Raw genomic sequence first — 26,892 nt, 5'->3', positions numbered from 1 at the left:
ATTATTTTTCAATTTTGCTTCATTTGAAATTTATCTTCGAAGGACAGTCCCTTTTTTGTTATTTTAAACAATTTTGTTCACTAAGTACTAGCATGTGAGCGACCAGAAAATTCAATGTCTACCGTAATACAATCAAGAAACGTGTGATTCTTTGATCAATAAGATATAGTTGCGGTTGTTTAATGTTACAACATTATTTTCATATGCAACGACCAAATAAAAAGTAAATAAAGGAAGAACCAAATACATATAAGAGCCCGTTGTATTTACATTGTTCTTTCTCTGATGTCGAGTCACACTCTACAAATTAGTGCAAAGGGTTAAGGAAACAAGTTTGGAACAGTTACCTGGAAGTTTGGAGGCACACGGAGAAAAGCGTCCATTCGGTTCGATCGTCGCCGTAACGACTACGCCCGTTTCTGTTTCGTCGGGCCTCGGATACATATTTAAACACATTGAATCAGCAATGTTGCAGAGAGCCAGGTATTTTCAGTGGAACTTGTCAGGAACTTTAAAAATACATTGACCGAGCGAGGTGATCCACGGTTCGATTAGTCGTAGTTCAAGTGCAGAGAGAAAGAGAAAAGAGAGATGCGAACACAGGAAATCTACAGAGAAGAGGACAGGACTCCGCCGGTGTATCGGATTCTTTGCGCGTGAATTGCTTCGAATTCTATCGCGGTTGTCGGTGACGCGATTCGAGTTCTACTTAAAAGTTGGTCCTGGGCCAACTGCTGACTGGTTCGGGGTTCGAGGTTCTACGACCGTACGAATCTGGGTTCTACACGAGACCGTTTCGAATTCCTCTCTCTCTCGTGGTTGCCGGGTCGCGGAAATCTGCTCAGGAAACATTTTCTTTCGTTAAAGAACTCGCTGTTTTCGTAGGATGGACATTATATGTAGTTAAACTGTTTATTTTGTCCTTTTCCTTACAAGACTCAGGTTTTAAAATGTGTTAAAAATACACGAACGAAGATATTTCGTAAAATTTGTACGCTATGTTCTAGATAATCCTGATAAGAGTATCTATGGAAAGTTTTAATGAAAGCGGCGATGGTAACAATTCGCTCACGAAATAAAAGCACTACGGATCGGTGAGTCAACCGTAAAAATGTGTTAAAAGTACAAGAATGAAGATATCTCGAAAAATTCGTACGCTATGTTGTAGATAATCTTGTTAAGAGTATCTACGAAAAGTGTTAGGTGAATCGCCTTCACCCTCTGGCGACAGTGTTTATTGGCGTGAAAGCGGCGATGGTGACAATTCGCTCGTCAGCGAATAAAAGCACCACGACCGGTGAGTCAACGATCCGGTGCGGCGCTGCGTTCCCCATGATCGCGATGATGCGAGTTGTTACATCATCGTTGGACGAAAGTTCGGATGGCGAAGACATGACCAAAAAAGGCAGCAAAGCGGATCGCCTCTGCAACAAGAGACACTCGCGTTGCATAGCGTCGGGATATGCAGCCAGACGAATTCCATCGATCTTCGAGATCGTCGTACGTCTGGTTCTTAAACGAGGATCGAGACATCGAGACCAATTCCGAACGGGAAATCTAGGGACGAAAGGTCATTGGGAAATCTCAAGTTAATAACTAGACTGCGGATGTTTATGCATTTATGAAGACATTGGTTAAACGAAATATAGAACAGTGAAAGATTTAAAAAATTCAAGAACGTTGTAATGTTGCTTTCAATGTAACAGAGTCGTTAAGGGATGAAATCAATTTTTATGTTATTCCTGCTTTCCACAATGAATGCATTTATGAAGAAATTGGTTAGACGAAATATAAGTGAACGATTTAAAAAATTGAAGAATATTGTAATGTTTGTAATGTTGCTTTCAATGTAACAAAGTCGTTAAGGGATGAAATCAATTTTTATGTTATTCCTTCTTTCCACAACCAATGCAAAACACTTTTATTTTGCATAAAGGTCCGCAATCGATTAATAACCAATGACGCGGAACTATAGAAGAAAAACACTATGAAATTTCAGAAATCTAAATTAAACGACAAGCTGCTGGAAATTATTTCGGACTGCAGACAGAACGTCGGAGAAGCTGGGACTTTCGAAGAGGGATTTAAAAGTTAAAGGGCTAAGTTAAAAATTTCGCGAGTCAATCGCACAGCCATCTGGCCGATGCTTTTAGCGAGGTCCTCGCTAAAAGCCCGCGAACACTCGAGATAGTCTGGAGTAGCTTTCGAAAGTTCCGGAACGTCTAGGAGCATATGGCGTTTTCTAGCAGTCGCGATGCTGGTATTGTTTCAATTGTGAGACCCGCAGCGCGCGCGTTTTATTGCCGTTTTGAATGAGCCGATTAATTGGTACTCGCTCTGCTTTCACTCTGCAACGATGCATCGATGGACTTGTTCTCGATCGATGTCGCTCTTCTGCCGCAGCACGACGTTTCTGTCTCTCTGACCTTGGCTAATCGTCTTCTGTAAAAACGGAACGAACGCGACAGCCAACCCCCGATGCACTCAATTAAAACTTCTTCCTCGGCTGCAGCTCGATTTCTGAATTTTTAACGCCTCCCTTGCCAAGTCTCTCGGATATGGCACACGAAATTATTTAACCGGGTTCGGAAATGATACACTGGGTGATCAATTTTTACACTGGCCAACAAAATTCAACTTTCTTTACGTCACAGAGCATTTGTATACGTTCTTGTGTAGAATACGAAAGCGGCCGTCATCGCCCACAGTTTTTGAGTTTGATTTCGAAAAAGAGGTCAAACATTTAACTTTCACAATTCTTCCTGCTTCAGTCGAAAATGCTAGACGAATTATTGTTGCGTAGAAAAATTCTGTTGAATCGCAGAACCCAAATCAATACATTGATTGGAGATTGAAAAGACAAACAAGGAATCAATGGGAATTAAATGAATCACTTTGATTCCATGGAATTTTGCAGGTTGCTGATTCGCCATTCATAGCGTTAATTGCAATGCCGATTCATAGAAGTTCAGTGATCATGGTTGGTCCTGGCAGCTCCGAAGGGATCCAGCAGAATCTTCAGCTGACTTTAGAAAGCTTTGCGTAGAGAGTATGCCGCAAAAAAGTAGTATTTGTACATCATGGGACTTTCACTTTTCATTTTTAATATCGTCCACGATACGGACGATTTATCTAGAGTTATTGTATAATAATAAATAGGCCGCGGATCTTCGTGTAAAATAAAAATTGTCTTCTTCGATTGCGGGACAAAGTAGTCATTTCTCGATAATCCGAACAACTTGAAAATAATTTTAATAGTAATGGTATCAAGTAGTAATAATAATTATACTATTGTTTCAAATTACACCACCTCGTTCTTCTCGCAGTTTAATAGTAAAGATGTCTGTTAAGGGATATTTTTTCATCGAATAGTTCTAGTAGAAAAATAAACGTCGGAGAGCGACGGATACACGTTCATTTTATCGACGTAAATCGTTCTCAAGCTCGCTAATAAAATGAAAGACGACATGGGAAACCCCTCGCGAACGTTTAAGAACGTCGACTGGATATACTGCTTCCTATCGCGTTGCCATTTATTGTATTTATAACGCCGCGGAACGATTTATGGATTACTGTGAGCGTCCATGGCAGAAATGTTACTTATATATGTACATGTTAAAATTCACCTGGACCAATGTCGCATAGAAAATCCAGCGACAAACAATTTGTTGGAATTTAATTCTTAACGAGGGAAGGACCCCAAGTGTCCGACTTCGATTGTGATAATTTTTCGTGAGACGATGGTATATGGATCCCTAATTATGTATGCAAAATATTAGGTGTAGTTACTCTCAATAGTTTTAAAGATATAAACAATTAAACTTCGAAAACTATAATATAACTCAAATCATGGTATATCAACGAAGTATGAAACATTAATTGTTTATATCTTGGTGAAATTTTTTTGCAAGATTTTTTCACGCTCCCTCCCCCTAGGTTCGTAAAAAAAAATTTAATCAGGTACAGCTAAGATCCACCCTAATGTACATTTCTCGTGATCTTAATAATTATGAAATAAAATATATGGAACGGACCATTTAGATAAAGACACCCAGAAATGAACAACAAATTTCTGAAGACGAGGTCGCGAATTAATTTGTCCAGCTAATATCACAGCCTATTTATTTCCCAATAAATCTGAATTAATTCGGACAACAGAGCGTCCTAACAAAGTGTCCTACACCGTATCCCAACGAAGTTTTCCGTTAAGAGTATCGAGACTCTGTTTCCTCGTTCGAAAGAATCGAGACTGTCTCCAGTTTGTTGAAGATGGAAGAAGTTTATTGAATCTCCGGAGTACATATAAGGTTTGAGCCGTGCTCGCAGAGAATCCAAAGAGGAACAGTTATGAACTTATTTCTGGCCGGGGAAGCGTTAACCTTTGACGGCGCGCAGTCGTCGGTGAATTTTGTTCGTTTTCAGTCCGGCCATCTGCGGTCTCGCCATAATATTTGCACTTTGCACACACCATTGCAATGGGTATGCAGGGAACGCGGTGCTTGTCCGATCGTTTTGCATCGTCGGACCAACTTGAATTTCAATTATACAGGCTGTTCCAAAAATGTCGTACTTCCTTGAAAGGGATTCGATTCCCGACATCATTTCAAGTCACTTTCTCCGTTGCGAAAATCTTCTCCGAGGCTTCGTTAAGCAATTATTCACGAAAAACGCGGACCAATCAGCGCTGCTACGGCGCGCCTATCGGATTTCGGCTCAACCAATGACAGCGCAAGAGAAACTTCCGCCGCGGCGCTCCGATTGGTCCGCGTTTTCCGTTAATAACTCCGTAATGAAGCCGCGGAGAACATTTTCGCTAAGGAAAAAGTCGTTTGAAATGACCTCGGGAATCATCCTCTTCAAGGAAGCACAACATTTCTCCTTTTTCCAGGATTGCAAGGGTGCGGGACTCGCCTTCTTCATTCCTCGATAATACAAACACGGGGTTTTTCAATAGTCAAAAACGCTATATAAATTAAAAAATATATATAAAAACTTAAATCTTCGGCCGCGCTTCTGTGTAACCAGCCCGCGGCTGTTTATGCTAATTGGCTTGGTCGGAAAGTAATTTCAGTTTCATTCGCATCGGCCCGAAAACGCAAATGCACTGCTGTTGCTTCGGTAATGTATAAATAATGTATAACTTTTTTGAAATTGTGACATGCGGCGTGTTTCCTTGCAACCATTGATATTGTCAACGTATTTCCGATTAAGACGGTAGGATAGTCACGTGACAAAACTAGCAAATAACTAGAATCTTACTAGGTTTTGGGTCGCTCGACAAATGATTTAACAAGATTATGTTTGTATCTAATAATATGAGTGTCCAAAGTAGAGGAAAATTCGAGAAAATACCCGCAGATTACAATGTATTTTTCTGTCACCAAAAGACTTTTTTGACTGATGTGATGAGACCAGAGCGCTCCGCATTGAACCTTCCTCTATACAATGAGCCCTCATCCAGCCAAAAATCTGCTCAAACAAGGACAAAAAAAGCCGGGCCCTGCAACCCATGTTTTGACCCAAAATCTAGTAAGATCCAATTATTTGCTAGTTTCGTCACGTGACTATCCTACCGCCTTAGTACCGTTCCATCTTACGAATTAAATAGGCAATACATAAAACAAATTCTTTCTCTCGCACCCCTAGATTAAGAACCACTGTTCTAAAATATCACATGGTCAAGGTCGACGATCTTTCGAATAGGTCCAGCCGAGTATCAACTTGTCGGTAGAACAGATATTAAACGATTCCATGACACGAACATTTTCGGGATTAACCGGCACCCATTTGCTCGAAATAGACCAGTGCGCGGCGAATGGGTTTTCTGTTTTCTTGCATAAGAATCACGTGCGGCTCGATCATGCTGCTCGCAGAACGTTACGGAGGCTCGATCCGTGGCACCGTATCGAAGCGTAATCTCGAATCTCGGCAACGAGCAAGAATTCGGCGCGCTTTCTCCGCAGCACACGGTTTAGCAGGAGAGTAACAGCACAGCCAGCGACGCGACGATGAGAACAACGCGCGCGCGCTCTCTCAGAAAATAGCTGCGGATAATACGAGCGGAAAGTACTTTGCATAATTCATGACCGGACGGGGGCCACGGGGAGAGGAGTAGAGAGGAGAGAGAGAGAGAGAGAAGAAGCGAGGGAGGACGAATCTACACGCTCTCGGGAGTCTCTCGGTATATCTAACAATCGCGATCACTGGCGGCGCGGCAAGCCCTCTCCGCTAATAATTATTTTCCATCGCGGGTAAACCATTGTTCGCCGACCGGCGGCTGCTTTCCACCGGCATTGTTCCACCGACTCTGCACCGGTTCTTTTTTCGAGACTTTTTCTACTCGTACTCCTCCTCCTCCTCCTCCGAGATGCATAGCGCACTCGGCCTTGCCACGTTTACCGACCAAAAGTGCATCGCTCGCTCGACTCTTTGTTGCGCTTTTACATTTCTTCGGGAATCTCGATTCGGATCTCGATCGGGAAAACATTGAAACCGGTTTAGTTCATTGTGTTGTATATTCCGTTAATTAGTATTTTATTCGTCAGATACAACGGAACTTAATCGGAAACACGGGAAAGTATCCGACCTTTGCTTATGGGTCATTCCACGCCAAATCGATTGTTCTGAATGAAATACATATGTTGTAGTCCGTGTGAAATTAGGGGGGGGGGGGGGGTTAACTCATCATTTCGCCGGTTTCGAATTTTTTTTTAGAAATTACAGGCCTTCAAAATTTGCAATTTTTGCCCATTTTGGCGAAAACAGGCCGCACTTAGGAATTTTGATCTGAGGAACTGTTGGTCCGATTGAGCTACATTTTCTTTTCTGTTTTCTTCGGAAAGGATTGGGCTAAATGAAGGATTGGTCGGATACTTTCCGGACAGACCACGTACATAATTGTACGTTAGCGGAATATGCAGTAGTCTACGACAGAGTCGAACGAAATGAGTATGCACTTGGGAGAACAGAAAATCTAACTTGAATGGTGGGGATTTAGGAATTATAAGGGCTAGAATGATTTGATCAGAGTTTGGAAGATTATGTGAACTGGTAAAGGTTCGAATATGAAGCGGCAAGGACAGAGGTCGAAGATGAGGAAGATTTTGAGGATGAGTCAAGGAAGAAATCATAAGTTAGTATAATATTTTGGGTGAAAAACAGGAAGCCTGATATCTATCTACAATGAAATGACGTTGGTATACAACAATTGGTTTACTTTTCGCAAGATAGTCAATTTAATTTGAAGTACTTTGTTGTTTTACCACAAGCGAGACTCGGTCTGAAATTGTACGAGAACTATGACTGATCAAATTACAAATTACTTGAAATCCGACATTTCATAGTGACCCACTGAGGGTATTAAGTGCCTATTTTGGTAATTTACTGGGTGTTTCATAATTCTGGACTGCTTTGGATGGTCTAGTGGAGTTCAAAATTGACTGATGGAGTGCACAAGTGTGTTCCACCGAATGTTTGTCGGGTTCTCGGCCAGAAACATCGGCTGGAACACGCTCGCTCGAACGCAACACTAGTATGTACGTGGCTCGTGTGCCGGCTTGCCATTCGTTCCATTCAACGGCTGGATATATTTACCGTCTCGTTAAAATCATTCTCCGCGGTCTGACCGGAGCGTGGGCGGACCTAACCGCAGCTTCCTTTTGCTTCTCGGTTCCAGTCGACTCGGTTCCCAGTTACAGGGGGGTCGTGAGAGGTAATTGGATGTTTACTTGCGATCGCGATCGCGATCCCAGCATGTAATTTCCAGGGAAACTCGTTGGATCCTCGAAATAACTAACGCGGCTTTCCTCGCGTCAAATGTGGAGGCGACAACGAAAAATTGACACGTTTATCGCCGTTCTGTACACGAAGAAAATGTATATACAGCACAGAGCAGAGAAAATGCAGAGATCTTTGCATTTTAAGCCCAATCTACCCTCGGCAGTTGCACGAAGTTTCAACGTAGTACAGTGGAAAGGAAACGTTCAACGAAAAGTAGCAGAAATGAAAGCTTCAATTGAAACGGTTAACTTTGTAGAGGCTAGGTTAAGTCGAAATTGGAAAACTTTCACCTGAAAGTATGGGTCTCGAAGATGCAAGAAAATTCCTAAGGCCTTTGCCAGGGTTTATGGTTTTGTTGCTCAAGTTCAATGGTTGCATGGAAGGTCTCTTTGAATTGGCCCGCTGAAGTAGCGTTGAAGGAGATCGTGTTTAGGGGACTACCAGGTGCTTTGCTAACCGATGATTCAGGTAGGAAAAAGATCGGGAGTTTGCTCAGGAAGCGCGTATTTTTCATTCTGAAACTACAGAATCGGTAGCAGTACGCATAGTCGTCTAGCTGCTAGGGGACCGAGACCCGTAGGAAGGTCTATAGTGTATGTCTATGGGATCTTAAAGTGTACTTTAAGGGCCTGCCAGGTGACCCAGCGAGGTTGTGTTTTCTGTTGGAAAACATTCAATGGGAAATATCTCTTTGTTTAGGACGTAGAAGATCGCTAGAGAAAGACGATGACCTGGACCAGAGCCTGCGAAGTCCTTAAAAATTTTCTACGAAGATCAACTTCCCCACAAATAATCTAAAGTCTAATCTAAAAACATGTCTAATAACAGAAACAGTTATAGTTTGTTGTTGTTATTATACTATTATGTTTATAGTCAAATCATTGAAATACGAAGTGCCTTTGCGACATTATTTTCCATTTTTCCTTACGATGAATGCAAATGGATCGGCATTCTATGTGAAATTTATATAAAAAAAAAATGAAAAATATTTCGAGCCCGAAGTCAACGATCCCAGATTGCCTGGTATGTTTTTAGAACATTAGTATCACAGAGAATGCATGCTAAAGTCTCGGTAGAACGGTACAAATGGCAAATGCAGTTCCAGGATGTAAGATCTCCGGTATCGGCTTCCCGGATTTCCAGGTTCTATTTGAAATGGATATCTCCGGGCAAATGGCTAGCTCTCGCTTAGGCTAGCAGCATGTTTTATTGTTGGTCGTGTTTCGGAATGATTCTGCTTAGCATCTCGGTGCGTTTGCATCTCGAGCAGACTACTATTCGGCTGCCTGACCTACGCCAATGAAGATCTATTCTTAACCAGTCTGACGCTATACCTTCCATAGTTCATTCTTGCATAGTACCCTCCGTCGTACTCGGAATCCGCGGAAATGAGCTTCGATACTACGACCTTGGACACAGCTATTTGCTGTTCGATTTTCTTAAATTACGGGATAGATCCAAATTCTTATGTATCAATTCCTTTACCTCTTTAAGATTTGAAGTCTGACTATTATGGAATTGGGAAAATTCCATCGAAAAAATAAAAAATATCAATTTTTCTATTCGATTTTCTTAAATTACGATAGATCCATATTCTTATGTATCAATTTCTTTACCGTTTTAAGATTTGAAGTCTGACTATTAGAAAATGTCGATAGAATTTTCGTAATTCCATCGATAAAATAAAACGTATCAATCGAGTGCCTCGATAATAAAATATAAACAAAATTAGAGATAATCGTATCGACCAGTGAACAGCCGTTATTTTCGCACAGTCTACGAGCAGCGTTAATATTTCTGTTGCACGCGTTCGATGACTCAATGACGGCCACATGTGGGGGTAAGATCCCCATGCACGATCGTCGTGGGGTTCACAGAGGGTGAGTGCTCGACGGGGGCCAAGATAGGAGTCACAGGGGCCAGCGGGGGCTGGCGGGGGCAATGTGTACAACTGCGATCCGGATAAATCCGCTCTCTTGTCAACCCCGCTGTTCTCTTCGTGTGTAGAATTTTCGGACGACCAACCTAGAACCGTCCAGATATCGGGGAGAGACGGATAAATCGTATAAATCGCATAAATGGCGTCCGGTGACGTAAATCGATCCCCCTCCTGCGGTTTTATTAAACCCTTGCGACGGGGACGGGGCCGAATTTAATTAGGAACGTACACACTGAGCCCCGCAAACGAAACGAACACGTTCCCGTATCAAATTTTCCTCGTTTCGTTTATGCCCGCCTAATGCACCCTGACGGCCGGTGTCACGTACGGGTGATTTCGCTAAATCCCTTCAGAAAATTTTACCGGAGCATTTTAACAATCAATGAATTATGTGGGGACATTAAAGAGAATATTTTTTGCATGTAATTAATAGACTGCGGAAGTTTATGCAATTTGCAATTTTTCGAGAGGATTTTTAACACTGCCGAACAAATGACCAGTTTTATATTTTTCATTTCATAATTATTGAAATTATGAAGTTGCTTACATGGAAATTGATTCGATACATTTCTTTATCCAAGCACATATTGTAATAAAAATTGCACGAAATCTAAGTAAATAGAGCCTTGTCGTTTTTGTATGCTAAAACATTTTAATCGCTTTTAGTGCTCGGTGGGTTTAGTGTTAAATTGTAGATCTGAAATATATCAAAATTTGGCTACATTCTGTCGAAGGATATATTCTGGCATTTTTTAAATTTTCAGAAACCATAAATGCATAAAAATCCGCAGTCTAGCAATTCGTTTGTACTCAATTTTGTTTCAATGTCTGAGAGAGATGTCTGATGTTTTTAGAATGGTACCTGTAAATTCTGTGGTTGCAAGGAAAAATGCCGCAATTTCGAAAAATTTGAGCTTACGCATTAATTGAGCTTGATTGAACAGGATTTACGAAAACAAATTCGAAATGCTCGAAAAAGATAATGCAATTCAACCGATGTTCTATGTCAAAGCGTTAGTGATGAAAACTTTTAACGACAATATCTCGAAAGTGACAGTATGTGACACATGCGGCGTTCTTCCTGACAGAGTTAGCAAAAATTTGATTTAAATAAAAATTTCGAATAAAGTGGGGTTTTAAACCTACTTTATTCGAAATGTTTATTCAATCCTTCGCTGCATGGTGTATCATATCTGATACAGTTAACAAATCTGGTATATAGTAAACTAAAAATGTGTTTTCTTACTATTCTACACATTTTTATCGCATTTGATAAAATGATAATTCTTTTTAATATTTTTCCCTTAAATAGAACACAAAAACTGACCTTCTTTCAATTTTCTCATCCCAATTAAAAAAAGCATGCAGTGAAGGGTTAAATAAAATTTTGCCCTAACTCTGCTTCCTGATAACACATTCTTCGACGATAGTTTTCCCAGAATGACATTGGAACGGACTAGAATTGGATAACATACAGTCAATTTCGAGGAAGAAGAATCGTTTGGAAGACTTGAGACGCGACGCAGTCCAGATCCAGACTGATTTACGCGCGTTGTAAATCTGGAAGCGTTAAATGCGGAATGTTTTGGTCGGTGGAAGACGAGATCGACTGGAGGTCCGACACTTGTTCTCTTTTTCCATAGGGAAGAGAGGTTCCACAGCGTGCAAGCTGAAGATTCCAGAGAGAACAGAGCGATTTTATTGGAGCGTGTGTATTTTCCCCCAGGAGCAGGGAGAATATTAATAGCCGATGGATGGAAAATGACAAACAGCGTTGTCGGAGGCTGTATTAATACCTCTTTCGCTCATAAGAAAGTTTCAAGGCTCAAGACCGACCCTTGTGGGTCTGTTTTTCGCGTAATTTCGTATAATTACTCTGTCTAGCAAAATCAAACCTTTTTCATGTTCAACAATTACTTATTTATTTATTTTAATTAATTAAACATGTTTAAGTATTTATAATGTATTAATATTGGATACCACTGCCTTTGGGAAAGTCTAGAGAATCTTTTGCTGCAAAGATCAATTCAATATCTTTTATAATAACATCACAATATTTGTTTAAAGTTGGAGAATACGTTTTTTTTTACAAAATCATGTTTCGTCAAGGGCAGATTCGTAATTGTTGAACGAACTTGATGTTGGACAGTGTTATTCATCTTTCCATTGTGTTTATTTGACGTCAATGAGCACATCAAGAGACATCGTCGTGGAGAAATGTGGGATGGGTTAATAATCTAGAAAATGTCTTATTAATTGTAACGGAGGGTTATGTTCGTTATCGTCGGTGGAACGCGATTATTATTAGCAGGTCTGGACGTCTCCTATCGTTCCGCGATAAAAATGCCCGGTCCCCACGTGTCGCCTCTTAAAAAAGCAAACCTTTGGCACAGCTTCCTTCGGAACGGACCTCCTCCGAGCTATTTGCAGACCGCCCATGCGTCGTTGAGCAGCGTCTGATCGTGACATCGACTCAAAGAGGCCGGGCTTTTCCAGTTTTGATGAAAAGGTGTATCGGAAAAACACACACCATCGACATAAATCCTGTACGGTTAAAGTTAATTTAATTAATTTATAACTTTAATTTATACATTTATACATTAATTGAGCTCTATAGTATAGAGAAAATAAGTTCGAAAGGCTGAAAAAGATAATGCAATTTAACCGATGTCGTATATCCAGTGTGGGGCAATAAATAAATTTATTTAAATAAATGATTATTTACATGAAAATTTAAGTAACAAGTTATTTGTTATTTGGATATTCGAATAAAAAGCAAAGATAATTATTTATTATTTGAGCGAGTCTAAATGAATTATTTATAAAATAATAAAGTATATGTTATTTACAAATACAATTTCAATTATTATTTGTATTGACAAATAATAAATTGAATTGTATTTTTTAATAGGCAGCTAGGCCCTCCGGACGGGCCCGTCCACTGGCGGTATACATACCTGAAAATGCTGCTATGTACAAAAAAGCGCGCATGTGTTCATTGTATATACAAAATATGTACAAGAAATAAGAGCAGACCAAAAACTATTTATGTATTTGATTTCCACCACAATCCAAATAATAAATAATCTTTTATTTGCAAATTAGAAGTAATAAATAGATCTCTTTTAGAATTATTTAAATTACTTTTATATTAAAGTTTTTAGTTATTATTTGCAATTAAAATGACACGTTGATTTATTATTTAAAATAAAATTTGCCCAACACTGCTTGGGAGGAGGGAGAATCTAACTTGAATGGTGGGGATTTAGGAATTGTAAGGGCTAGAATGATTAGGTCAGAGTTTTGAGGATGATGTGGCCAGGCAAAGGTTCTATGCACATAATATGATGCGGCGAGGACACAGATCGAAGATGTGGCAGATTTTGAGGACCAGTCAAGGATAAAATCATGAGTTTGTATACTATTATGGATGAAAAGCAGCAAGCCTGGTATCTATGTAGAATGAAATGACGTTGGTATTGTTGGTATACAACACATTTCCATGGCCCTTACTTTGTCAAGGGCCCCGAGCAATGTATTCGCCATAAATGCTACAAAGGAACTTTCTTCACATACTCGTGGCGATACAATGTCAAAAGATCTCGGTCTGTTTGCATCAACACATCCTGTGAAGATAAAAACGACTTTCGATGCTGTTTAGTTTAGCCAACAAGCCTCGAACAACGCGCAATTACATACCGAGTGCCACGAGTAGAACACAAAGCGAGGGACGAGCACGCGCATAGCACTCCCACAGTCACTTTCTTCGATTATGCGTGCCGGTAAAGGACCGGCCCGCGAAAGTATCCAATTGTCCCGCGAAAAGGCACTTCATTGTCGCGATCGTGAAAGCACCGGCTTCCCTAATTGCACCTGTCTGCGAGCAATATTAAACGACCGACAAGCGGGACTAATTGTTTTCCGAGGAATCCTCGAGTCTTTCAAGTAGATACGAATGCTTTGACAGAGAAATACACGATTGTCGAAGATCCTACGAGCTTCCGTGATTTTTGAAAAACTGGTTCACCATTTACGGCTCTGATTATGCACCCGTAAATTCGCTTTCAACGTTTCACCGACCGGAAGCCTGTCTACGGGTTTTTGCATGGCTGTGTTCTAAAGATGCTTCGAAATCTTTTCCAACCCCTTATTTATAACAAAATTGAGTAGATGAAATTCAAAAGTGTTGGAAAATTTTAAAAATTCAAGATGTCAATATATGATTTCTACTCTATTAAAATCATTAAGGGAAGAAGTAACATTCAATTTAGTTTCTATTTCTTGCAATCGATGCAGACAATTTTCAATTTGTATCAAGATCCACAGTCTAGTGTGTCTAGTGATTAAGATTCTAAACAGAGGCTAATGAATATGTATGTTATTAATTTCCTTTAAACCGTTTGGTTAAGGTATAGTTATTATGTTATACATTATTATAGTTATACATGTAGGCATACAATAGATATAAAGGGTCTAGCTACAGTGTTTGGTACGAAGCAGATGATCGCAGCCGAAGAAGTCGATCAACGATCCCTCGGTGCCCCGAAAACGGATCAGACAGTGGATCCCTTCGATTCCCAAGAATATTCTGTTATCTTGGATCAACGACAGCTTGAATTCATGATGTCTGCGCTCGGGTCAGGCCTCGGAGAATGATTTGAACGGCACTGGTAAATATATCCGCGAGCCGGACGAGCGCAAGAGAGAGAGAGAGAGAGAGAGAGAGAGAGAGAGAGAGAGAGAGATATCGGGGAGAAGGGGGAAGTGGCCTAATCCGAGCGTGGTCGCGGTTTCTGCAAGCGGGAGGGCAAAAAGAAGGGCTCCGGTTCGTCAAACGGAGAAACGCGAGTTCGCTTGGCTTTGGCTACTCTGCATTCTGCAGAGGACGTTTACCGGGGCTGCTTTCGGTTAGGTGAGGTTAGGCCAGGTTAGGCACAACGCTCCTCTGGCACTCTTATTCATCACCCACGTGGCCAATCAAAATAGACGATTCCGCGTGCCGTCCAACGGCAAGATCATTCTTGCCGAGCACAACAGGCTGATTTACGATGCATTAACGCGGCGGGAATCATTCGAGAACTGAATCGTAAAAATCACTTTCCACCTGGTCTAACATGTTCGCTATCATCGTCACATGTTATTAGGTCGTTAAATATGAAATGTCCGATTTTTCACAGTACCATTAAACAAACGCAAATTCTCTCTCTCTACAGAAGAAGGTTTTAAATGTTTTTCATTCTACTAAGAAAAACAATAGATCACCAGAATCCAATTACACAAATGCTGGAAATACATTTTCTTTATATTATATAAAAGAGATACAAGATAATTGATCATTTTGTTCGGTCGCAAATGTTGCAACAGTGTTTTTAAATTCTTTAAATGTTTTCCGATTATGTATATTCACAACAAATGTACATTCACACAATTATCCTGCATCTTTTATTTTGCATGAAATAAAAACTGCACGAGACTCTTGTATGAAAAAAACTCGATCAGACTCTTAATCGTCCAGAATTAATGAGATAATTCGCGACAAGAGGAACGGAGGGAGGGTCACCGTGTCATCGAGTGCACACTGGGATATATTCAAATGCAGCCCACGTCACGCAACTCGAACGATGCAACGTCGTCCCACGTGACGGGTTTGTAGTTTGCACGGTTTTCTCGTCTCTCCCGATAATAACGCCCCGCTCGCTTTCCATAAATTAATTATTCTAACAGGCTGTTCGAGCGTGCCACGGACGATGGATCTTTTCTCAACCCCACCACGACCATCGCCCGGCACACGGTGCAACCGATGCATTTTATGCATTTTACGCCCCTAGGCGTGGACACGAATCCACGAAGCCGACGAGACACGGGATTAGCCCCGACGACTATACTTGGAACATGACTAGGCTTGTTCTCTCGTTGCACACGATCTAAGGTAATTTGTCTAATATAGTTCCTCGGGTTTTTCATTAAATTTGTTGTCATCCGATTCATGCATTTCTATTCAATCAATGTATGTATGTAATTCGAATATTATCAATTATTATTTCTGTTCCGTTGTAAAACCCTCTGCGAAGGGACAAGCGCACGATCGTGAAGGTTAACCTACCTCTACTAGCGACATAACGACCGGGACCGTCATAAAGAACGAATAGCGCACCCAAAAAATAACCGTAATTTAGAATATTCGACAAAACATCAGAACACGCAGCTGGCGAGCACACGCAGAACCGTTTTTAGCATTAGCCTACCGAGGTCATAGTTTTATAACCGTAGCCGTCAGTAACCGAAAGTACCTCTACTCCTACTCTTCCTAATTCCGCTATTTCCACCACCGTCAAAAACACACCCTCCAGCCAATCATATCCAATTTCCCAAGACCACCCCTACCTCCGAGCTTTTCCTAATTTTCTACGCGATCACAACAAGACAGAACTGTTTCTACTACCGATCGATCGACAACCCAAGTACAGCCGAGCCTGACTGGGAGACAGCAGACAGCAAGCCAAGTCTTGCAAAATATTTAATAAAGAAACGTTTTCTCCGGAGTTTCACAATTTCATTATTATTATTCATTATTAGTGGACGTCGTTGTTCTGTAACATTTGTCAAAATGCTCCCGAATAAACAAGCGCATCGAGTATGTAATGTTAATTCTGGAAATTTGTTGAATTACCGAGTTAAACCGAGTTTACCGAATTTGTTGAATTATTTGTCGAGAATTTCATGATAATATTTGATCTTTTTATTATTTTCTTTAAAATCATAATCTCGGAAGAAAAGATGTTACGCAATGTTAATTCTAGAGATTTGTTAAATCACGAATGAAAAATCGCTGTTGTTGCTAAATGAACGATTTATCGAGAATTTGATCTTTTTATTATTTTCATTTAAATAATGATCTCGGAAGAAAATTAATTCTAAAAATTTGTTAAATATCGAATGGAATCGCTGTTGCTGCTGAACGAGCAATTTATCGAGAATTTGGTTCTAATATTTGATCTTGAAAGGACTATTAGAAAATTGCTAGTAAATAAAATGTGAAAAAATCTGGCCGCACGAATACGTTTTAGCGAGCATGTGGTTAAGAAAGGTGGGTTGAAACCGAGCCAAGAGAAACATAGATGATCACATGCGGGGGTGCACGTTGCGAACAATGTTTCCTTGCCGATGATCTGGCGGCCAGCTAAAAGCGGGAAAGCCCCGGCGCGGCGGGGCCAGAAGCTCTCGTAAATTATTCCGGTCCCGTGTAAACATTAAACAAACCCGTTCACATGCACACCGCCGAGACATCGACGAGGAATGAAAGAAAGTTCCACTTTTACCGGCTGCGGCAGCAGACTTTCGAGCCGCCACCCGATTCGAATTCAATTTGCCCGACATGTTTCCGATCCGAACCTCTCGCGTTTTGTATATACAGGGTGTCTTAAAAATATTCTATCTTCCTCGAAGTAGATGTTTCCTGAAGCTTTTTGCAGCAACCTTCTCCTTTGCGAAAATCTTCTCCGTGAATTCGTTAAGAAGTTATTAACGAAAAACGCGGACCAATCGGAACACGACTGCAGCGGACGAATTCCTGCTCGGCCAATACCAACGCCACACTCTGCTGTAGCGGCGCTCCAATTGTGTTTCGTTTATAACTCCTCAATGAATTCGCGGAGAACATTTTCACAAAGGAAAAAGGTACTTCAAACTTTTCAAGGAAGTACGATATTTTTGGTACACCGCGCGTGGTAGCGTAGATTCCACATCGTGTGGATAAAACGCTTTGAAGATCCGCGAGAGAAATGAAAAGTAACTGGAGTTTATAAACTACCGTTCCAGATCATAATGTTTGAGCGCATCGAGCGGCCTGCAAGGAGGCTTTACCGATTTCCTTAATGTCTCTATCGCTGTATACTGGGTGACTCGAAAATCCTCAACGTAATACTAGTATCTCACGTTAGAACTATCAGAGTGGTCAAAATGATCCACCATTTTTCATTTTGGAATTCAGATCAAAACGAGTGGAAGGATTTCACAACGTAGGTGCATTATTGTCATCTTATCGAAATTGTTAGAGAAAGAAACAAACTTCAATTGATCGAAATGTAGAAACAGTTTAAATACTCTTTCTACAGGGTGATCAAAAAGTACAGGCGAGAAAAGTACATCCTAAACCTAAGCAAACGCGGATAAAGTGAAAGGTGAGGCTGGAAATGAGTACATATAACGCGATAGATGAATGACCAAACGTGGCAGAAATTGGAACGAATTTTGACACATCCAACCGATGCGCGACGAACAGTTTTTACTGGTTCGTCTTGTGTTTGGCCCAGTTGCTCGGCAGCGCGAGTGATTTACGCGCGCAAAATGGACAATCACGAAAGTCATTTCTTCGCTCGGCACGCGGAATGCGTTTTTCAGAGTAAACACACCGAGAAAATGTGACTTGGCCGTCCATCGGCTTTGATTTCGACTCCCGTGTGCACGCGATCGAGATTCGAACAAAAATTGTGCCGATTAAATCGAGATTCAAACAAAAATCGATGCCGAGCAAAATTTTGTAAATTCGAGATTCGCTAACGTTCAATACAATTTTTAATATCTCGTGAAACACTAATATTTTCGACATTGTATCACAAAACACTTTTTTGTCGAGAATCATACGAGGAATGAATTAACATGAACAAACGCGTAGGGTTCCATTTTGAAAAAAACAAGTGCAATTGCGGTTTGCAAGTGCAACAATAAACTTAAACGATGCAACATTTTCCTCTACAGTTTCTTTTTTGAGCTGCAAGAGAAACAAAGTTATAGTCCTCTATACATATTGGGTTGAAAAGAAAGTTCGTAGCGTTTTCAAATTAAGAATCGAGGATAAAATTAAGGTATTTATTCACATGTTTATTCAATAACACGAGAAGTTACCTCGAAAATGGCAAAAATTAATAGAACAGAATGGTAAATATGTTATTGAATAAATATCTGAATTTCAGCTTTCAATTTTAATTTACAAAAGCGAAGAACTTTCGTTCCAACCCAGTACATTTGAAGAGAGAAATTTGTAAAACTATTCGGAACGGCTTGTTATTAATTTATTTGAAGACAGAAGCGCGAAGAATCTAAAAGGTGATTTAGGCGTCATCCGGCGCGAATTAACTTTCATCGACGATGATTTCTGTTGATCCTACCAGACACCCAGTATGTATGGTTGTTTTTAATTTCGAACGACTGCGTTGAAGAGTGAAATAATTGGGGGGTCTCGAACGCTCCACTGAAAGCGAGGTATGTCGTTATATTCGACGGCCTCAAACCGCCTTCGAAATAAACGATACAATCTGTAAATAACTTCGCTTTCATGGATTACGTAATGGTCATCCTTATGCCCTACTTGCGGTGCATTGCGAAACCTGGCCCACGAACGAGGCTTTATGTAATAAATGAAAAAACGAGCCTATTAAATATTCTACCATACAGGTTCCTCGGTATGCAAATTAGCGAACCCAATTACTCTTTACTGTTCAATTACTCTTCACTGTTCCTCTTACACTTTTTACAATCAATTCCTCACATGTTAATTAGCAGACTGGGAATGTTATGCATCTGTGACAAAAACGTGTAGGTATCATTTAAAATAAGAGAGAAAGTAAAGTAATTGAAAAATGTCGATACGCTTCCGAAAATTTTCAAATTATTAATGGAAGAAAAGGAACATTCGTTCTTGCGTTTGTTACATGTGGAAGTTCTTAATTCAATGCCAAAGCTCTTTTATTTGTTTTGCTAGATTATTCGAGATAATTTGAATCTTTTGGTGACTCATTTATGGACCACCCTGTATACGAGCACATCCCTGACAGAAAGAGTTCGATCAAACAAATCAAGCGTTCATCGTTATATATTTACTTTACCGATAAAGGCGACCGTGCAGATAAAACTTATCGTACAGGAAGGAAATATTATACTATCAGTATAGGTGTGTTTGTCTTTTTAGAGTACAGTAGAGAATAAGAATTTGTACGATTTAAACAAGTGCTTTACCAATTAATTATTTGCTAAAGCGATTCATCATCATCGACTCGTCGCTTTATGTATTAGCTTTCTTCGCACTTGTCTAGTATATTCTAGTCTAATAACTTTTCACTTTCAACGAGCACCTAAATAATTCTCCCAACAGCAACCACGTTTGTAATTTTGATGGAATAGTTTCTGCAAGAGCTAGTATATACGGTTGTTGTCATTTCCTAAAAATGCTCAGCTGATTCACGGCTCACGTGCGATCACACAATCTCTTAAAAAACGCCAGTAGAAATTCGTCGGTTTCAGTTGCTAGACTTTCTACTCGCTCGCGATGCACACCGCGCCGGTTAGATCGAGTTGTTTTTGAATGACGCTATCGCTGCATGATTACACGAATTTATCTACCCTTCCATGAGCCAGAGTTCGTTCTACTGTGTGAACACGGCGTAATAAACGGCCCCCATAAAGATGACGGAATTATTCGGTGCGCAGGAACAACTTGACACCGAAATCTCCCCTAAACTCGATCTTTAATCACGGTCGGCGAGAAGCTTCATGGATTCTATTATAGAAGTGTTAAATTAAGGTTTCCAGGTTTAATTGTTGTAAAAGCCGGTGCCCTGTCTGAATCGATAACAAGAGGGGTCCACGTTCGAATTAATTAACAAAGGTCGGCCATTCCAGCGACACTTGAAACCCTCTTAACCGAGTGACACAATGAGCCCTTCGCACTCCGTGCGCTCCCAGAAACCAATTAAAATGGTTCCAACATTTTATCTCGGGGGCAGAACACAAAACGCGACTATGTGTATCCTACCTAGTTTCTAGGAAACTTCTCTCTATTCTTTAATCCTATTACAATTCTTTATTAACTTCCTGCTGACACAGCCTGCATGCAATACTACACCATAGTGGTAATTGTAGTAATATAATTACTATACATACAGTGTGGGGCAATAACTATGTCCACCTTGACTATCTCCGTTATTTGTAATAACATGGAAAAATGTTATGAACAAAATTAGCACGGTACAGAGGGGGACATGTTGTAACACAAACATTTTCTGCGTGGGCGGAGGCATAGATGAGATTTCAAGGTCACCTTGATTTTTTTTTAATGGAATGTCCTGTTTTTATACCATGCATCGATAGAGTATCAAATTCTGAGTATAAAAGTGTTGACCTTCATATGTCCTAAACCTAATGTAATTTACGAGATATTATCCAAAGAAGAAAGAAAATTATTTCGGCAATATCGCGTTAACTATTAGATTTAGGACATATGGAGGTCAATACATTTTTACTCAGAAATTCGATAGTCTATCGATTCATGATACAGAAAGTAGGTGTTACCATTTAAAAAAATCAAGGTGACCTTCAAATCTCCTCTATGCCTCCACCCACGCAGAAAATGTTTTGTCACAATATGCCCCCCCTCTATATGTACCATGTAAGTTTCGTATATAACATTTTCTCATATTATTACAAATAACGACAATATTCAAAGTGGACATAGTTATTGCCCCAACCTGTGTACATATGTACTACACAGAATATGTATAGCAGAGAATGTAAGAAAATATACTAGAATATACCAGAAGGTACTAGAATATACACATCACAATAAACAGAAAAAAGTGTTCCGTTTTCTAGAAATGCTTCGCAAACGGTGGAGAAAAATCGACCACCCCGTATATGTGTAAACATTTCGGCCGCCACGCGTGTGCACGGACACACATCTGCGACGCTCGTATTGGCCAAGGGGTTAAAAGCGGATGAATTCGAGAAGACGGGAAGCAGTTACAGCCATTGGTCAAACGTAGGCGTAGACGCGGGTTAATTGACAGATCGATAGTACTCGGAACATCGAGCTAATCGGGTGAAAGACCCCCTGGTGTGGTGGTGTGTCTCGCTTCCGAACGCGAGATCCGCGAGAAACACAAGAAAAAGAAAGAAAAAACCACCTTCTCCGGCGGCCATTGTCGTTCGTCATTAACCAAAACAGTTCCGAGAGTTATCCGCTCTACAGTGCTGGATCAACCAATCGGCAAAGTACGCACGTGCTTAGAGCATCGGGAGAACACATTTTATTCTTGCATTAACATACATTCCTGCATTTCCAATTTTTGTAGACTAATTTGATGAAAATTAAATCAAATCCTACTTTTAATGGAAACAGCCTTCGTAGATCTAAAACAAATAAAAATTGTACAAAACTCTATCGAATTTTATATTCGAGCCTTTTTTGAACATTTTCAGAAGCCATAAATGCATAAAGATCCGCAGTCTAGTAATAATATTACTATATTTATAATATTTTTTACTATTATAATATATAATAATATAATAATAGTACATAATATATTCTATAATACATATTACTATTCAGCCGAGTATTTGTGTTAATAAGACTGCTTAAATTATCAAGTATGTAAATGCCTAAAAAGTCGTACATACTGGTACATATAGCGTACATCGCGTTCAAGCGATCCTGTAGAAAATGGCCCCAAAAACTTTGGAGTGCTTAGGGCCCTCAATGGTCTTAATCCAGCACTGCCTCTTTACGACGAGAACTACAACACGACCCCGATATTATTTCTCTGATAGGTCGGTGTATTGTAATCTGGGGTCCCATGTCGAAAACAAAAGGAAAAAACGACCTCAACTGCGCACAAGAGCGGGAACGACATCTGCTCGGTTACAGCTTCCGAGTGGTCTGCACACTCAACGCAACGCACGGAGAAATATGTACATACATATTATCTCAAATGACAAATAGTATTATGCTCGACGCCGTTCCAAGTTATTGCGATTGACACGTTATGATTTGTAATTTGCATGTGTCGATCGTAATATGTAAACTTGCGGTTTCCATATCATTCTCTCCAGCCACAAGGACACCTTTTTTTAATAGACTATTCAGCTCCCGGTAAAAATACATTTTCTCTGTTGTGGTTTATTCTGCAGTTTTATTATTAACGCTAGGTGTACGCAGCACTAACAGCGATTGTTTTACATTACTTTATAGAAATAACGGGAATGCGTCGATCCTAATTGTTAGCCATTTTTCATAATACTACCCAAAGAAATAAAGTTGAACAATTTTTCATTGATATGCAGCTTTACAATCTCGATAATCATAAATCAAAGACATGTTCGAGATTGTTAAAATGTTTTTCGAAATAATGAGAATAACCTGAATGTCGTTCTCGAGCAGAAACGAGCGTACACCCATAAAACAGAAAATTACAGGGCGGTTAATTCATAGAATATTTATAGGAAACCTTTTTCTCCCGAGGCAAGCGCACACGCGTGAAAAATAATCCGTCCATTTTTATGTAAGGCATTTACATAACGCAAAACATTTCCTCGTTTCAACGGAAGGCCATCTTAAATTTTAAAAAGTGAGCCGTCGCGTCGATGGTGAACAATAAATACATATGTACAACTAAAATAAATCAAATGCAATTGCATAGAAATGTCAAACGATACGTTATTCTCATCTTACTAAAACGATCAGAAACGCGCTCGACTTCTGTTTCTTAATTGGACAACGATTTTGCAGAAAGATTCACAAAATCTAATAATAAAATAAAACTTATCGCTTACGTATTCAGGGGCTGTCGATCGTCGATAACTTTGATAAGATGTCTCGCGTGCGACCGATCGTTACCGAGATACCTAATCTGTATGTGCATCGGCGTAGAAAACACTCTCGATCGAACACGTAATGACAGTCGTAAGGAGATGTAATTACAAGAGGAGGCTCGGCATTAGATATACCCTCCCACTCGTCTTATCGCGAGAGATAACTTTAGGGGTCCGTGAAGGGTGGGACGTCACAGATTTTGCGAGAGAATCGATCGCAATACTCTCGAACAACGTAGAACCTCGTCCTGATCGTTGATCGACCTTTATCAATTGTAATCCTCGAACAAATAGAAAAACACGGAATCGAACGTGCCTAAATAGAAATTCTGGGTGCATCCCTCGAACTCGAAACGACGCGCCACGAAATCGATAACCTGTACGAAAAGGACACTGCGTCTTACCTCGGATCAAAATCGTTAGATCCTCGAGATCGGAATTCTCTTTGGTCCTTTATGTTTAATTTCGTTCGGATACGATGGTGAACTTGGTGTGACGATGTTGGGCCGGTTTGGTTGAGGCGTGCCGGTTGGGCTGTTCCTTTGGCGAATTTCACAGGAGACGGATTCTTGCGGCAAGCGAACGCTTTTCAACGTACGTTTTCTTTTACAGTAAATGGAAGAGATGGTTTCGCGTGTTTCACCGGGCGCCGAATTCGTTCGAACGGCTCACACAAGTTCTTTCTCTATCCCGATCTCTTACTCGCCTGCACACGAGTATCACACCACTTTCAGAGCACCTTCGCGGATCGACTGGCAACTATATTCATACGAATCACCGTTGCCCGTTGCCACTTGCCAGCCTCGGGAACACGGGAACCAGAGCAATGGCTCTCTCTCCCTCCAGCAACAACCAGCGACAACTGGCGACGACCAGCAATGACCCTTATTGCCCGCACCCTTCATCCAATGGTAAACTATGTCCGACCCCGCATTTACGCGGGAAAACCGTATATGGACAATATGAACTATCCTGTATACTTTGGTTCTGTTTGTATTTCCTCAATAATTTCCTGTTTGTTCGAACAGCTAATCATTTTTAAAACATGTCCACTGTTGTCTTTGCAGTTAGCGATGTTAAAAGCTATTCTATTTCAATTTCTTTAGGCCACAGAGGTTTGCAACTGTCTCTGCCTTTCTAATTAGATTTTCAAATTTTCCCACGAATTCAGCAAAGTATGGTCTTTACGACGCGGAAAACCGTATATATACTACTCTGTATACTTTGGTTCTGTTTGTACCTAATGTTGTAATAAATCTCTTATGAGATTTCTTCAATAAAAAATAATATGTACTACCTATGGCAAACATTATTTGATCGGGCCAGGTTTGGACATTAGCAAAATAAATTTAATAAATTGTTTATTATTTGGCTACATGTTATTTGAAATCACTGTACGTCTGTTTGTTCAAACAGCCAATCATTTTTAAAACCATTAAAACATGTCCACTGTCAACTTTGCAATTAGCGATGCTTCAAAGAGTACAATGATTAAGAGAATTTAAGGATATCAATGTATTATTTTCAACTTTTAACTGTAGATGACTGTAATTCGAATAAATTGTATACATTGAATTTTCTGAATTCTTTTAATCTTTCTGGAACTTTGAATGGTTCCCTCTCATCTTTGTCGTAAATGCACACAATCTAGTAATTACATACAATACTCGACGATAAAACTGTAGAAACAGGTACCCTAGTAGAATTATTTTATTAGATGCTTATCTATGTACAATTTTTCATTTCTTCATTCATGTAAAGTCTTTCATTGCTGGCGACAAAGTCATCAAAGCGTTTTCCATGTTTTTCCTTTGGAGATCTGTTCTCAGGGTACTCCACGTGCGTTCTAGTTTCCTTTGTTGGTACCTCTAAACAATTACAAACAATTACAATTACAAAATATACTGCAGGAACTTGAGATGTTAATTGTATTTCTTGACGTACCTTGACAAACAGGAAACAGTGTTTCAGCGTTGCTCCCACATAAAGTATCTTCACCGACACTAAACGGCCACCGATATCGTTTATCGTAGGAAGAGACTCTAACAAAAATTTGTGTGGCCCGTGTCTCGTCTTTACTAGCGCTATTCTTGTGTGTTCATTGCAGTACTTTGCTAAAATAAAAACAAACAGTAAAATCAAAATATTACTAATGATATATACTTCATTATTATTTGTAAAGTGTTATACTAATGTATGTTATATAAATCAAACATGATTTACGGCATCAATAAATATAAATAAATAAAAAAATAAATGAAATATCGCATTATTAATTCTGTATTACCGCTAAAACCAGCTTTTATCGCTGCTACCCCAAAATCGCCGTACAGCTGTTGTATTTTTCGATTTATGGCAACGTGCAGTGCTGTGATTTTCAGCGGAAATGGCTTATCGGATTTATCGCCGAGCGCTATTTCGAATACCAAATACCTGCGAATTAATTTATGTTATCAGGAAAAATAAAAGATTATCTACATCGAATTCTTTCAGACGTTCGACAAACATCATTTTATTAAACTCCGTTACCTGTTCTTAAAGCGAACCATCCTTTAGGTTATGTAACGCGTCGATCAAGCAAAATATTAATGGGATTCCTCAGAGGGCGGATTAAACATTCATTACTATTTATATAGATTGCAGATCTTTATGCATTTATGGCTTCTGAAAATTTTCAGAAAAGGGTGGAATATAAAATTCGAGAGAATTTAATACAATTTTTATTTTTCTATTAAATATGTTTTACTACTGGAAATAAGATTGTATTTTATTCCACTTACTTCAAATTCGTCTACAAAAATTGTAAATTGCATAAACATACGCAGTCTATTAATTACATAAACGAAACATTATTTTACAATAATTTGTGGTTTGTTGTCAACAAATGACACAATGAAAAACATTACCACGTGCGACGTTCTCAACTGCTGAATGGATAAGGTTCGGCTAGGTCGCTGTCAAACACACGCACACGCACACGTGCACGCAACAGAGAACAATACATTTTCAACGCTGTTTTCCAACAATCGGATTTCCGATTTCTCATTGAAAACGTATTGTTAACGTTCCAATGCCTGGACCATCTACTTTTCCATGTACAAACGAAAAGTTAGCGGTGTCTTTTTAAGACCGTTAGACAGCGATGTCGGTACCATGCGAAAACACGATGTATACATAATTATTCAAGGTAACGGGTACAGCATTTTTTATGTACGCACGTTTCCGTGTTTGGAGTTACGCGTCGATCGACTTACGTAATATTGTTGTACTTTGCCTCCGGTGTTAATTCTATTGATCCGATATGCATATATAGTCTTGTGCAACAGGCATGGTTAGCAGTTTAAATCATTGTTAACACCGAAAACTGTTGCTAGCTGTACGTTTTCTCTGCAACATTCTCTTCCTGTATTGGTGTGTGTGCGTGTGTGTGAGACAGAGTTTGCCTAGGCAACAGGCTGCTACTTGTGCTGGTAACTATTTCTTAATCCTGCCAGTGTTATCTCAGGGTCATGCGATATTAAAAAGTAACTCAG

General features: G+C 39.8%; 2 protein-coding genes across 7 annotated transcripts in view; both read right to left on the bottom strand.

Moving 5' to 3' along the window:
- Positions 1-24,172, bottom strand: part of Corn (microtubule-binding protein cornetto) — a 45,939-nt gene extending 21,767 nt beyond the window's left edge. The window contains exon 1 of one of the 3 annotated variants that reach the window (XM_076427611.1): positions 23,764-24,172. Coding sequence is in view for 1 of the 3 variants with exons in the window: in XM_076427609.1 (XP_076283724.1) it covers positions 348-383 (36 nt within the window). In the remaining 2 variants the exon portion in view is untranslated. Of the gene's footprint in view, positions 1-347; positions 5,106-23,320; positions 23,728-23,763 lie in introns of those variants that run through there. The other 2 variants (XM_076427613.1, XM_076427609.1) reach the window with 2 other exon arrangements.
- Positions 24,173-25,051: 879 nt separating this feature from the next.
- Positions 25,052-26,802, bottom strand: Pop5 (POP5 ribonuclease P/MRP subunit). Of its 4 annotated transcripts, none has more exons than XM_076427629.1 (5): positions 26,614-26,632; positions 25,889-26,023; positions 25,647-25,792; positions 25,304-25,473; positions 25,052-25,227 (listed from the first exon to the last, which is right to left on the bottom strand). In XM_076427629.1, exons 2-5 carry the CDS (start codon positions 25,906-25,908, stop codon positions 25,111-25,113), a joined length of 453 nt encoding a protein of 150 aa, XP_076283744.1. In that variant the 5' UTR covers positions 25,909-26,023; positions 26,614-26,632; the 3' UTR covers positions 25,052-25,110. The 4 variants fall into 4 exon arrangements, with proteins under 4 accessions (XP_076283744.1, XP_076283743.1, XP_076283742.1 ...); XM_076427628.1 differs by lacking the exon at positions 26,614-26,632 and adding an exon at positions 26,266-26,412; XM_076427627.1 differs by lacking the exon at positions 26,614-26,632 and adding an exon at positions 26,140-26,294.
- Positions 26,803-26,892: the final 90 nt, after the last annotated feature.

This window comes from Lasioglossum baleicum, chromosome 7, assembly GCF_051020765.1.
Source record: "Lasioglossum baleicum chromosome 7, iyLasBale1, whole genome shotgun sequence".
NCBI classification, from domain to species: Eukaryota; Metazoa; Arthropoda; class Insecta; order Hymenoptera; family Halictidae; genus Lasioglossum; species Lasioglossum baleicum.
The sequence above is the reverse complement of the archived record's forward strand: the minus strand, read 5'-3'. Positions and strand labels throughout refer to the sequence as shown.

Excerpts from the sequence above, each read along its gene's own strand:
- Pop5 (XM_076427626.1), bottom strand. The coding sequence starts at position 26,666 with ATGCATATCGGATCAATAGAATTAACACCGGAGGCAAAGTACAACAAT. Across the intron at positions 25,474-25,646 it reads GATAAAAGCTGGTTTTAGCG|CAAAGTACTGCAATGAACAC; the intron begins GTAATACAGAAT and ends TTTTTATTTTAG. Across the intron at positions 25,228-25,303 it reads ACTGTTTCCTGTTTGTCAAG|AGGTACCAACAAAGGAAACT; the intron begins GTACGTCAAGAA and ends GTAATTGTTTAG.